We start from the raw sequence: 15,398 nt of genomic DNA on the forward strand, positions 1-15,398 counted from the left end.
ACCTAAAGACTTTTCTTATTTTTTAAAAATGTTTTACAGTTCTCACAATCCAGGCAGGCGAGTGAAGATCCCCACTCCCTACGAAACACAACATTCCACCACTGCACTGCACTGCACTGCACTGCACTGCACAGCACAGTGGTTACTGAAATGTGACCAGGGCTTAGGATTACAGAGGACTTGTTGCACTTACTAGTCCCCAGCTTAGTAAAACCGAGTTCACCAAGCCCATATCCAGCAAATGAATGCCGATATTTCTGTGATCTACCTAACCTTTCACAGTAAGTTTTTGGAGCTTTTGCAGTTTTCTCTCCATAAATTGCTATCAAGACAAAAACGAAGGTTTATTCTGACACTAAGTTATGACCTCCATGTTTCTCTACTTATGAGTTGTTACACTAACAAATACAGAGGGACCTAAAAACTGCCTTTGTGACTAAGAATAAGATGTTTCCAACATTCCGGCACAATTTTAATAGCACATGACAAAACGAACATGTCTTCCCTCTCACTTCAGCATCTCACTGTTTCTCTCTTAACTGACCATCCTTAATATTTCCTGTTCTCTAAACCAAAAATGATTAACTCTCAATAGCTAAACCTACATTTTTTCCATCACTCGCCTTGAGCTACTATTTGATGTGGTGGAGATTATACGGTTTAATTGCCTCTAAGGGACAATATGGTTTACTTTGGGCTGTTTTCGCTGCCCATAATGTATCATTCAGCTGCAGTGGCATCACTGTTTTACACAGTAATAAATTTTCCACTCTCCTTTGATTGAACTGTATTATGCATCCTGTGCTATAGCTTCATGCACAATTTGCTTGGCAGACTATAGGAAATCGAGCATCTAACCACATGGACATACATAACGTATCCGTAATATGTTGGTTAATAGTGGGACTATGGTACAGTTACTGCCATCTTATTTACAGGATTATCAGTGGTTTGTGAACATCTTGAATATGGGAAATGGATTATTACCTTTATTTGAATTTTCTTTGATTACCCAATTCTTGATTTTTAATTTTAATGTGTAACTTAGAAAACAAAAAACTATGGAGCTTTAAACTTTCCTGTTTGTTATCAAAATTTTTCCATCTTCGATATGAAGACTTAAGTGCACACATAAGCCCTTTTTGCCTGCCTTTCAGATCATCTTACAACCACCATATTTATTTTTCACACCTTCGTACCCATGGGGAACTTATTAATTTGTTTCTATTTTATATAAATTTTAATTTTTTTAAATAAAATTAACAGTTTAATTTCAACATTTTTATGCAGACATCAGTAATCAATACGTATTCTCAGTGTGATAAATGTTTGAACAGTAAAACACACAGTGGTAAACTTCATGAATTTCCATCTATATCCGACATATTTGCGTACTTTCTCTTTTGTCCGAACTGTACCCCTATGCATTAGCTTAACATTCTTAGTTTACTTTAATTCCTCTTAGTAAATTGTAAGGGATCATCATGGTTCCTTCCTCTAGATTTTTCCCTTCTGTTGCACACCTTTTTACATTTTCTCTTGCCCCATGATTGAACTTCTCAATATTTTTCCATTTCATTACAATCCTGCACAAATCTTAAGCATTCAAGCCACACCACACCAGAACATGGAGAAAATGACTTAATACCACTTCACACTTTTACACATAATCCATATTTACTCAACTATATGCCAGAGAGGTCAACTACATCATTTGAGTTGCAGTTACAAAATCTTACAATTGTTCCAAATATTTTTTTGACATCCTGTCAGCCTTTTCTGTCTCACACATTTCTGTTACAACTGGTTTACAACCATATTTCTCTTTCAGAACTTATGACAAACACTTTACCAGCTGACTGTCTTTTCCTACGATTTAGTACCTAGTGTAGTTTTGACACAGTGCTATTATCCCTATGTGCAATGACACGATTGTTTTGAGATTGAGAAACCACAGGATATAATATGGGCTTCAATACCAGCTGTCTACACAGCATTTGTTTCCACTGTAAATAGATCACGACTACTGCCATGTTTTTCTCCAAAAGTCGAACATAACTTCTGTTTTGCTTCTGCCTACAAACAGAATAAAATTCACACCGAACAGTCTGATATTAGCACAGCATAAGTGGGTTTACTCCAAATTTATTTCATTTGGATGGCATAAATTTTTAAAAGATACTGCCATTTGAAAATGGAGTTCACGTGGTGCAGATCTTTTTGGTTCTATGGAGATTAATTGAACCACACTACAAGATCATTAGCCCCTCGTTCATGAACGAAGTCTATAGAGAACAACGTTTCTAATCAGAAGTAAAAGTCCCCATTAACGTGTTGCCATACTATACGGAAAATACTACAACAGATGTGTTCAAAACAGATAAAATGCCAAGAACCAAAAGCAGTTTCAGGAAATGTATAAAGAGAGAGGCTCAAAATCAAGCAGCTGGGTAAGTCTGAGGCAAATTGGGGTCCCGTTACAGCTTATCTGTAGTGAAATAGTGAAACATACCTCCATGTCTGACTACCTGCCAACATGTGATATGTGTAGAACAACAATGCAACAAACCATTCCCTCCTTGGGGTGGGTGGGTGGGGGGGGGGGGGGGGGGGTGAAGGAGGGGGGGGGGGGTGAAGGGAAGGGAAGTCAATGCCAGTATTAAGCTAAGAACAAAACAAATACAAGAAAAAAGGCATGACGGCTTGTGACTGACATAATAATGGTTCAAATGGCTCTAAGCAATATGGGACTTAACATCTCAGGTCATCAGTCCCCTAGACTTAGAACTACTTAAACCTAACTAACCTAAGGACGTCATACACATCCACGCCCGAGGCAGGATTCGAACCTGTGACCATAGCAGCAGCGCGGTCCCGGACTGAAGCACATGGAACCGCTTGGCCACAGCGGCCGATCTGACCTAATAATCTGTCAGGCTTGAGGAATAAGTAATATTTCTTACAGGGAATCAAGGAAACTTGTTAAGTTGTAGAAGAGGTATTAATCACATTGAGGTAAAAGCTGCACCAAAATTTATATAAATGGGTCCAAATACATTACTTTTTTATGATAGGAAAAGTAATCATTTCAGTCAACTAAAGAAAGAGGCCATTTTATATCATTAGACAAATATGAAATAGGTAGACCATCTGCATTTTGAGACCCACAATCTAAATAACTTAAGTGTGTCATGGTGCTTCACTAGTCACACGTGATGACCTCCCTGCACACTGACACTAACTATTACCCAGTCATTTTCTTTCATTTAATGTACTGTTTGTTGTAAATTCTGTCATACATACTATGACAATTCCCAAACAGATCAGTCACCTGCCACTGCACACTAATAGCATAAAGATCTTAAAGGAATGATTTGAAGGAGGACAAGATGGTACTATTAACAAAGCAAGACACCAGCCCTGGTGTCAAATTTCAAAATTCTTTGAAACCTATCAGTCTTTCAAAGTATGCTAGAGAATTATAACACAATCTAGTGTGGTTCTAACTGTGCCAGCCACACACAGGCAGCCTTGTTGCATCAAACTCTGGCTATGACTTCCTGAAGAGCTGTAAAAAGGCCTCATTCAAAATAATACTACTAAATTTTTTATTACAGTAATTTTGAAATAGTTGTTTTCCTTACAAAATTACACTCCTGACCTTTTTTGTCCAGCACTTAACTGAGTAAGATTCTCCTACATAACCACTAAAAGCAGAGTTGGACTAGGAATCCTCAAATTGACACAGGGCTTTGGTTTAAAATGGATAGTTCTGTAGATTTGTAGTATAGTGTGAAGAAGAAAGGGAGAAAATGTGAGTTGCTGAGGAGATGGTCCACAGTGGTTATGCAGAAAATGATCACGTTCGGTTATATCAAAGTAGGCCACAGAGTAATTACAAATTACTAAACCATTTCATAAAAATTTATTTTCAACAACATTTAACAAATACATGATCTTACTGAGAACTCTAGTATTGAAACCTCAAGTTAAGTATGCTACCTAGCAGGCAATTTGAATACTGCTAATAGGTTTATTGTAGAGAGATAATATTAGTTGCAGGCATTTCCTTTCTACCTCAAAAATGCACAAATCCATGACAGTGGCAGCTGGTATTGGTACCAGATCAGTGCTCAATGTGCTTTAGAAATCATTCTAATTAAAATGTTAATCCTTAGGAAAATCTGGCATAAAATACTGGTGGAGCTTGCATAAAAATATCCTTATAATCTCCCTTGCATATTGGACACCTTTATGTTGGGATCTTCCATACCCCACAAATAGTCATTCATTACATACACTACACATGAAATGAACAGGTAAGGGCATGTAATGATAATGGCACAAACTACCCTCCACCACACCATAACATAGCTTGCAAGGCATAGATTGGATTAATGGGAGCAAATTGTTCAGACACTGGTCCCTCTACTCTGCACGTCTCATGCCAATAGTATTTCTCTGTAACATAGAACAAACATGGTACAGAGTACAATAAAGTGTGTGCAGCATTCAACAATAATGGTGGTTAAAACAAGATTTCTTCACATATGTTCACATACCTCTGCTACAACAACAAATGTGCAGCAATGACATAGAAATTTAATAATCTTAGGAAACTGGCAACACTAATTTGTTGAAAACAGCACCTTTATTTGGTTTAACTTTGTCAAACAAAAGTGACAAAGTCACAAGCCCACTATTCCCTTTTTCCATTCGCCCCCTCACACATAAAGAACATTCCCTTCTCTTGAGTATGGTATTACGAACTTCATGGGCAATAGCGTAGGGAAATTCTGTATGTTTTCTGTTGTCTCAGTTTTGTGATGAAAGCATCCTTAATGTGCAAATGGAGCTGCTCCAGAGCAATGTAACAAATAATGGCATAGAACGGAAGCTACATAACAGTATCTAAGTTTTAGCATTAAAATCAAACTACAAAGATTATTCTCATGATCAAGATACCTGTGCCCAGCTTTTGCAGATTCATAAATGTGAGAATGAGAGCTATTCACATATCTTCATTCCTGAAAGTTAACTTCTTCACATCAGTAGTGAATTATCTATTGCAAAAGTGTACAAGGTGACATCTAACAAGGGTTATTTCACTAGAACCAAAGCATCTTCCATGCCTGAGACTTTGTTGTCAACAGAATGTTAAACCCTAACACTTAAAAGAGTAAGACAGGTCATTAGCTGTGTCACTGTACTAGCAATGAAAGCAATCTAGTATCATAATTGGGTAACTCTTGGCTCTAAATTAGTGAACCGAATGTGATACTGTTCTATAAGAGATGAAAATCAAACCAAATTGAGACTTTCTTGACAAACTGAATGGCTTGAATGCTGCTTATACATTTCCGGCAAACTAGGGTTTCACTTCATGGAAACTTTTTTTAAAAAAATGTTCTCAGGAGATAGTCTTTTCTTCCAATTTACCCATGCTGAAATAATTTTCTCGCCAGGAACCAAGAGCTTTTCATTGCACCAATAAAACAGCTGTAAATAAGCAGAATGAATAACGTGAGAAATCAAATTGTAAAATGAAATAAAAAAGCTAATAAATAAATAACAAACTACCAACTTTTACAAAACATTTTTATTAACTGTTACAGACCATTGGGAAAAACAAAGTATCTATACTTAAGTAACAGCTTCTTCCCTTTCCCTTAATATCAAAATACATCAACCTAATAGATTTAGGACATAATTAGTACCATATTTAACTAAGAATGGTTCCCGACTTTCAGTCCTTGTACAGGGCTTGACCTACTACCCTCCGATATATATTCTGTTGGAAGTACAGGGGGGGGGGGGGGGGGCAGCAGGGAGGGGGAGGGGGTGGAGGAGGAGGAGAGGAAAAGACAATGTCCTTATGAGATTAAGCCTGATCATCTCAACTATATATGTCTCAACCAAGGCAATCTTCACATTCCTCTGTCATGGAAGTGTTATTTGTTTGTTGCAACAAAATTCCATTTACAATTGAAACTAACCACTTTCAGTTCAATCTGGACTGCCACAGATTTTTCTTTCATTACAGTTGGTCAATACACAACTCTACTACAGATCTTTCACCTGCAAAAGCTTTTTCAAAGAAGTTACCAATCACACTGCAGCCATAGCATCCGCAAATTGTTCTGTCATGATTTTCAATGAGTGCTCCTAAAATGCTTGTTATGCAACATTTCTCATTTTACTTCTTATTTTCTGCAGACAAAACCTAAAAATTTCAGTTACTTGCACTGACTGGTACTGTTAAATTAGTAGTTTACAGTGTAAAATTGCAGATGGTATATTTTGTAAAAATTTATTTACAATTTTTTATGTCACTGAGGCAGTTGATAAGAAATTAAGCCTGTATAAGTATATCCAGAGTGTCTACTTAAACAAGGAAAAAAACCTGAGAATCCCAGTTGCAATGAAAATGTTGGCAAGAACCTCCTGATAAATTAATGGAGAGTGAATAGGGTGGAGGGAGAGGCATACTACAATAACGACTTCTTTTCTCTCAGCTGAGCTATATACCAACCGTAAGCAGTAGTTTAACAACAGCATTTGAACTTTGATAGTTTACATCAAATAATATTCAATATCTATTTCCAATCATCAGATGGAGTACTTCACAGTTGCTACTTGCAACTTTACCAACATTTTTGTTGCTTTCCATATATCAAAATTTAATCTGCCACACAATCAACTTTTCTTGTATTTCAACTTCTGTATCTTTTGATAGTAGGTCTAGTACTAAACATTTGGTCATGGATATCTCTATGAAAAATAGACCATTACTCACTCAAATAGGTATGCTGAACAGCAGACAGATACCTGAAAAGTGCCACACAAACTTCTGAGCTTCTTGTTCTGTAGTGATCTGCTAGTAATCCTGCCTATTTACATGTCTGTCTGCTGGTCAACACTTCTATTTGGTACATACTAAGTGCTCTGTCCTTTTACAGCCATTTACATTTTATTCTTGATTTTCCACAATTTACAGAATCACTCAAATTCACCCCTGCTATCTAATTCATTAGCAAAATCGAACAGTTTTTACTGAACACTTATCCTCCTGTTTATTCATGTGAGCTGCATATGATTAATTTCTCTGGCTGTTTCCACAGTCAAGGACTAGCTTATGTGCGTAACAGTCCCAGGCGACTGTTATATGACCTTTAATTTTTGGTTGAACTACTACTTTCCAAGGCAGCCACTATAGTAACATAAGAATAATATCAGTGAGCAGCCACGTGTAGAGAGAGACAGCAGCTTGCAAGACACTTAAGGTGCTATGCTGTTAAATCTAGGTACGTCACTCGTCACCTGAAGATGAGTGTTTACCTTTCTCACCCTATATGTAGATTTAAATTCATGTTATTCTTCAAGTTCAGGTTCAGTTTGTCTGTATTTCAAATGCTAATGGGTGGAACTTGCTCAGCCACTACCCTTCCACTCACCTTTCCTAAGTGGTGAACGCTCACTCCCTCACCCACCCACCACAGATTAATCTTAAGTCACTCTTTTTGACAATATTTTTTAAAGTGTCCTTAATTCTGTCTTTAGTTCAGCTTTTTTTTTTTTTTTTTGTGGGTGTCTATTGTTTCTGGTATGCATCCAGCTTTCACTCTAGTTCTTTTACATTGAAGTCTACTATCTTATCTGGGAGATTTACATAATCATGTGAAAATTTTAATCTTTATGTTTTTAGAAGTATGAAACTGCAGGACAATGTATCAGTCTACCACAGGAAACCACTCATTGTGTATAGTATTCCATTGGAAATTGTTTGCCTAAGTAGTCAACTCAATATTCTGATAGACAATACTTTGGAAAAGACGAAATCTTTTGATTTGGAGCTTTGACACAAAGGTCTTATTATAAATACAAATGACATTACAAAATACAAATTAACTGAAATGAATACAAAATTACTAACCAGAAACAATTATCAATCATGTAAGGAATTGTGATTTTGTCTCTAATCATTTCTCGTATTTGCAGTTTTCTATCCAGAAAGGTTTTATGTTTATTACATTACATTCAACTATCATTTTATTGTGGTACCAGTGCCCTAAGTAATATTTTCAGAAAGATGTTCAGTTACAAATATGGCCCCTTTCCTTAGAAGTTGAGGCACAAGTTAAGAGCTCAATTCCTTATGAAATAACAGTTCATTGTAACGAGCAGCTTCCTACACTTTCACACCTTTGACTTCTTCGTAAGGCTCTTGCAGTTAAGAGGAACATTCAACACTAGTCATCAGCTTTAGCCAGTGATGTAATGTTAATGGCTGCGGTCACATCACTTTTTCATGCATATATTTACAGTTTTTTGTTAGTTGGGAAAGTCAACAAATATGAACGTGAGAGATCATCTGCAATTTTGACCTAGGTATATGTTAAGTTGGAATGTGACAGTTTAGATGCAAGGGTAAGTGACACCAATGAATGTGATACAGACTGATCTGTAGCTTAGCCCATTTGAAAAGATCTCACAGAACATCATGTTTCAGTTGCCACATTGTTTACAGCATTTCCTATGTCATCAGTGAAAGCTGACAACTCTTACAGAACATTCTCCTATACCTGGCTCCGGAAATGCAATTCATGTGATGCACTGTGAAGATCTGCTGCTCCATAAGGTGAAGCAAAAACTTATGTGAAGACCAGGAATATTGTGGTTTCAGCGGCCGTATTTAACAGAAAAGTACGTCAAATTAGATTTTACCATATTTTTTCCTTTCTTCCTTATTTTGGTTTACATTCTATTAATGACAGAGGAATGAGAGTTTATGTATATTGCACCCAAATATTCACTCTCAGTGGTAACTGCAAAGGATGCAGATGGCCAAGGCACTCTCCAATGTATAATATAAAAGGTATCTCTTTTATATAATTTAAGACAGAATGAGAAAACTATGCAATGAAGACTTCCAGAGCTGGTGTTCACTTCAGTTAAAAGTTCTATAGTAGTTGTATAAAACATTACACTGATATTTTATTTCCACAAGCAGCAGACACTTTGAGAGATAGAATATGCATGTGGATTTATATATAATTATGTCTCCCACACATGGGGATGAAATGTCAGTGGTTAGTTTTAAGTGTCAATTTTGGTCTTTCCACCTTAAAGTTTTGTCCAGCACACATTATAAGTTTGAATAACAAACATTCCAACCTTTCTCATGATAATGTTGCTCAAAATTTTAATGTGACCCATATATATTTATGAACACAATGGTACAAAGTCATTTTTGTATTCCATGTGAAATATAAACATTAACAGCATTCTTGAAGTCCATTTATGATCGGCTTATGACAAGTGTACTTCCAGATCAAATAATGTTTAAAATAAATGTGACATTATGTCATCATCAAGGTACTTTAGGAAAACTAATCACCTAAAATCTGCTAAGTTAATTTGTTAATAGATTTTACATATATTAACTTTTTGCTGCAACATGCAATAGCCCACGGTGATGGAAAAGCTAATAAAGTTTCTGAGTATATTAACTACGCATACAAACATTTTTGTGAATGACCACCACATAACCACTAAAAAAGTTAGTTTTGTGTACTGATATAGCACACAACAGTTTACAGTCTCAGTAGTACAGCCAGCCAAACAACCATTTAACAAATCCATCAATATATCTGCCCAAAACTCTGGTTTTGGCAGATAACACACTAAAATGGTTGGAAACCACAATGTATTTATGGGCCTAACCTTTACAATACAGTGCATGGCATGATAGAAACAGTGTAGTACCAGTGCAACCTAGAAGAAATTGTGAAGTATCTTCACAGCCTGGGCAAATTAGAATGAAATTCCTTGTCATTAGGTTGCACAATTCTGAAACAGTACAAAACTGATGCTTCAACACTGTGTGTTAAAGACTGTAGTTGGCGGCAGAAGTCTAAAATCAAATAGCTTACAGCCTAGATAGTTGAACACACGAAATAACATCTTTAACAAATGAGTCAGGGGACAATTTGTACAGGGCAGGACATACCACCAAGTGAAAGATGAAGACTATCGCCTGCATCTCGCGGAAAAACACGTATCACAAAAGAATAAATTCAAACTTTAGAAGTATGAAAGTACTTAAAATTATGTTTTCGTGAACATTTCACTCACAATAACATTATTTACTTGGGATTATCATTGATTGGCCCCTCAAAACAGATCTATTTCATGGAGTTAATCTATCTATGCTGTAACAGATACAACAGTAACAACAACAGCTGTTCATTGCGTTCGTTATAAATGTTGAATATTTCCATAATATTTCCTTACTACTTTATTTGCGAGTAAAAACAAGTTGTTTTCACAGATTTCTTACGCTACAATGGTGTTCTCCGATCAAATTACTTTATTAAAACGCCAAACAGTTTTCTATAACTATATATCGGTGTTATGAAGAAAGATGCAACAGATAAACGAAGGAAGTGTTCGGAAGTACTACCCGAGTCTGTATTATTTATCATTTTCATCCGTGTGCGTCCTAGATTCAAGATAATGCCAAATGTCAAAAGCATATTGCGGCATAATATCGTCAAGCTACTTCACCTGTACACGGGGATCCACTTCATCTGCACATTTATCTCCTTCTTTGTTGTTGGAAGAACTGTCACTTTGGCCTTTGCATGCCATGTTGATATGTTTACTAAAAGCCTACATCTATCTTTTTCGTTTACGCATCGTCTGCAGTGACTGCACCAACATATTGTCCAATAAAACCACGGCTCTGCGATATACACTACACTGGTGTACTGTACCCAAAGATGTTATATTCTACTGCTTTCTGCTTGTATGGCACATAAATTTGTTGTGGTTTCTTAAAATGCAGTAAAACTAAGCTCCGAAAGTGAAGAATGAATCGTTTATTGGTCTGGGTAAATAATAAAAGACATAAACAAACTTTTTCCATCAACTGGAATAATTTCGTACTGTCAAGCAGACAATTCTAATTTTTTTACAATTCTTATACTTAGATAACTGTCTGAGCCACTCGCAGCAACTGCTTGTACAGATTGCTGCCGTTACTATATAGTTCTTGTGTATTACGGCATTATTACGATCGAAATGCGATTAAAAAAACAAATCAAAGGAAAGAAAAACAGTCTTGTCAGCATTGCTTTCCAAACTAAAAAGATTGTATTCAGATATTTACGCCGTTTGGCTTAGAACGTCACAGGCTCTCTTTCCAACTCTGTAGAAAGATATTACTCTGATTACTATTGAAAATATGGTATTGTGGTGTATATTCCCAGACACTTGAATGTTCGTAATGGTGTAATGGTCAGACGTAATAAAATCCGCGTATTAATCGTGAAGACGCAGGCAATCTATTGTGGATGTTATGCCTAGTGCACGAACTACATTCTAATTTCTGAAACGTTGCGCTTTTTGCATATTGTATTTGTTGTGTCTCAACTCCGCACTAGCATTTCCTGCGCTGAATCCTTCGACGGCTGAATCACAAACAAAGTCTGTGCCGCGCTGACAGTTAGGATTCTAAAAGTAACCGTCAGATGGCAGCACTAAGGAAAAGTGACTTAAAAGTCTTCTGCGAGGCTTCTAGCGGTTGGTCTGCTGTGTGCTGTCAGTCAGAGGCAGAGTTGACAGGTGGTTGCTGGGAACTTGGAAACAGTTCAGAGTTTGTGGTACGTTTTCCTGGTATTTTTTAGATGTGTATTATGTATAGTTATGAGAGTTTCGTGCATGACAGTTTGTTACATCAACTTTTATTGAAATAGCTGATGGGGCTTAAGCAATAAGTGCGGTGACCGCGTTTTTATTTTCAAGGTATGCAGAATGGGCGAGTACCTCGCTTTGTTTCTGAGTTGCTAGCCAAATGCCTCAACAGTGTGTGTCCTAGATTCTAAAACGGCCAAGGTAGCTACGTAACTGTGACACCTATAGTCTTGGGAAGTGAAACATAACAACTTTAAATCACTTTTGTTATGCGTACCGTCCTATGCTCAAGCCTCACTCTACAGACTGGGTGGTAAAGTGTGTGTGTGTGTGTGTGTGTGTGTGTGTGTGTGTGTGTCTTTCTTTTGAAAAGATACTTTCGATGTAAACTTCTTAATTGATGTTACTATGAGTACAGTTTTCGAAGCCTGTTGTTAAATTTGTATCTTAGGAAGTAACTACTCAAAATGATAAAATTGTTTTCAGATGGGAAACTTATTTTTTTATACTATATTAATACATGGATATCGGTCTCTGTTTAAATATGCCTCACGTACTTTCTACAACTATTTTTACATGTTTCATTTAAGTGTAGACATGGTTTTTCTTGCCAATTGCCTAGGTAATGACAGGTACTGTTATAAAACAGGTGTTATTTCTTGAGTGGAGGGGGAAAGAGATGGTTATGCGAAAGATAAAAATAAACTGTGCTAGAACTACATATACTAAAGAAACGACGCGTAAACATTCATGTGAGAATTTCTTGAAGGTCTTAACATTCCGATGAGTGTCATCAAGAGGGTGAACCTAATTATTCAGAAAATGTTCATTTTGATTTCCTCGAAAGTTATACTCGGATAATTGGCATATTTGGGAACAATGTGTAATCTTCTGTGTAGTAACTCTTTACTGCCTAGAGCAACAAAATATTCACTAGTCTTTCTTCTAAGCATTAGTTTAATTATGACGTCCACTATCAATTTGGCATATGCTCGGTAATGTACATTTAAAACTAGTAAGGTGAAGTAAACGTTGCCCTACAAAACTACCTTTTTGTGTGAAAATAGCCGTATGAAGTCAAAACTGTAGAGAACAATCCTACAGGGATAAGCAGGTTTTCGCCAGGGAAGTAGATTTGGTGATTGAAGTGGCGACTGTAGAAATTGATAGCCAAAAATTATATTACAGCATGGTAGTTAGTAGCTGTAGGGGGCAGTACGTGCAAACTAGACTTGCATAGGGCGTAGAAGGCTAGAGCAAACCAGTTCTCGGAGCGACGAAGACGACGACGAGGAGACACTGTTTGGCACTGAAGAAGTGTTGGACTTGTTAAATATAGACCAATTTGTAAACATATCGGCTAATGGGAGGTGGTTAAGAGCTAACTACTAAATCATTCCGTATTTGACTAACTAAATGAAACCTGACAAACCTCTAGAAAAATGTTTCTATGGCTTCAAAGCTGTGGCTATGAGTGTTAGTACAAAAACCTCAGTTAAACCTGGTTAAAAGAGTGACTCGGTCGAGCCAACGAACAACGCGCCCATTGAACACAATCATAGATAAGGCTTACAGTTCAGTTACTGTTGTCAAATTGTTACCTTAAGTGTGGAGTAAAAGCTGTAATACTCGCCATTTCAGTGAAAAGTATATAGATTTACTAAATACGATTCCTCTTCTAAAGAGATCTCACAGCGAGGCATAACATTTACATCATGCTGTTGCTCTAGAGGGAAATAAGCAAATATTCGAGGGATTAGTTTTGTGAAAATCTTCCGAAGGTAGTTCTATATACTCTTCGGACTTCAGAACACACAGAAATTATCCCTCGAACTCTCGGGGAGACAACTTCGGTTTTTTGGTTTTTTAGCGTAGTGCAGTGACACCGGGAAGCGTTTTACTCGGTGAAATCATTGTTAAATTCATATTAAAACTAGTATTGTCAATAAGCACAACTGGTTACGTTGAGAACACTTGTTCAATGTAATTACGTTGTCAGGGGATCCACCCGGCTTCAGTCCGCTGATGGGCAATGCTGCAAGAAATGCCATTCTCTAGCGCAGTTGGCAAACATCGAGAATTTACATGACTGTGTTGCCAGTTTAGCATTCATAAAACGTTGTGAAGTTTATTATTCCCTTAAAACTTGAATGTTGTTTGAAATTGAAGTGACGTTAAGCTTCACCGCATTTGCTTTACTTTCTCGCAAGCCTCCCGAAACTAGTTGGATCCGTAGTTCCTTTTACATTAGTGAAGAGTAGCTGGTGTAAGTAGACGTCTAATTAGATTTTTGCGCAATTAGGTAACTCATTGGGCAGGCCGTCGTGTGTTGCCTCTAGCTAAAACACGTCAGAGTAGTTATGTACGTATACATAGCAAACATGAATGACAGTTCTTTTCAAATGCCAGAAATCTGCATCTCGATCAAAATTCCAGATTACCGGAAATTTTGATTTCGCTTAAATAGTAGCTTAATTTGGTCGGCTTGTTCAGCGAAGGACCTCGGTATTCGTATCGTCACACATCAGAAAATGAATGCTTTCTGTATTCGCAGGAAAACGGTGATAACTGAAACAGATCTTGCTTTGTGCTGTTAGCGAAACGTTTTAGCAGCAGTAAGTGGTAAGAGCAGTTTGTTGCGGGTAATATGTTCATGCAGTCTTCAATTAAGGGGCCACGGCGGCGAAGTTCTGGATTGCAGGATCTTCTTTGGATCCAAATTTTTTGGTACTAGATTACCTGGAACTACTTACGGCCACCTCTTGGTAACTACAGACGCGAAAGTTACGAGGAAGAGCGACCAACTTGTAAGACAGGAAGAAAATGGGAATAACAAAAATCCCGCTGTCGTAACTTGCGTTCTGGGAAGAAACTACGAGGAAATTCAGATGTAATTAAACCTGGATGCTGCCAGCAGCGCAAAGGCGGGGAAAATTTTTATTAAAACCGAAAGAAAACGAAATTGTACTGTTATAATTACGTGGGTACTCCTCGGTTCCTGCTCTATAGGTCATCAGAAAATGAGTTTCACTGTTAAGTACTGAAGCAATAAAGGTTAATAAAAACCACTTCAGCTTTAAAGTACTTTTATTACGTCAGTGTCGGTTTTGTTCTGGTACATATCTTCAGATGAAATCGAAAGTTAGTCATCGCCACTAACTTTCAGTGGCAGAAATGTGACAATTTACGAAGGCTGTCTGTGAACTTCTGGTATCACCTGAATCTAATTTAGTACGAAACATATATAAAATGCAGTGGGGATGGTTCTTATTAACATTCATATTATTCAGCTGTGAATCAAAAAATTAAGTTGTATTAAACCGCAGAGCGGCGTTCATCCAGTTGAAATGTGACTAAATTGAACCGAAAGCATATGTGGACTCCTGTATATGAACGTCAAGTAGCGGAAAACGGTCGAAAATATTTAGCGTATCTACATGTTCGCGGCTGCACCGGAACTAAGATTCCACAAACTACAAAATTTTTTTTTCTTCAAGAACGCCATGTGAAAAAAGCCTGTGTGGAATATTCTAGCGGAGGTAGCTGTAGACTTTACTGGCGTTGACAATTAGAGGGGTCTTAAATTTCCAAGTATGAAATTGACTTTGTATGGATTAAACTTTAGCATTCTGTTCAAATTTCCCGACAACGCGTAACTTAAGCACTGCACACTCTACTAATTATCGTGCTGTGCAGCTGTATTC

At 37.1% G+C, this 15,398-nt stretch overlaps 2 protein-coding genes across 3 annotated transcripts in view; one reads left to right on the forward strand and one right to left on the reverse strand.

Annotated features, from left to right (window-relative positions):
• Positions 1–10,735, reverse strand: part of LOC124556314 — a 226,203-nt gene extending 215,468 nt beyond the window's left edge. For both annotated transcript variants that reach the window (XM_047130287.1, XM_047130286.1), the window contains exon 1: positions 10,567–10,735. In XM_047130287.1, the coding sequence (XP_046986243.1) occupies positions 10,567–10,650 (84 nt within the window). In that variant the 5' untranslated portion in view covers positions 10,651–10,735. The remainder of the gene's footprint in view (positions 1–10,566) is intronic.
• An 815-nt stretch (positions 10,736–11,550) lies between these two features.
• The window catches only part of LOC124555733 (PTB domain-containing engulfment adapter protein 1-like), a 154,248-nt gene continuing 150,400 nt past the window's right edge, over positions 11,551–15,398 (forward strand). The window contains exon 1 of the mRNA XM_047129757.1: positions 11,551–11,663. The gene's annotated coding sequence lies outside the window, so the exon portion shown is untranslated. The remainder of the gene's footprint in view (positions 11,664–15,398) is intronic.

This window comes from Schistocerca americana, chromosome X, assembly GCF_021461395.2.
Source record: "Schistocerca americana isolate TAMUIC-IGC-003095 chromosome X, iqSchAmer2.1, whole genome shotgun sequence".
In the NCBI taxonomy this organism is placed as follows: Eukaryota; Metazoa; Arthropoda; class Insecta; order Orthoptera; family Acrididae; genus Schistocerca; species Schistocerca americana.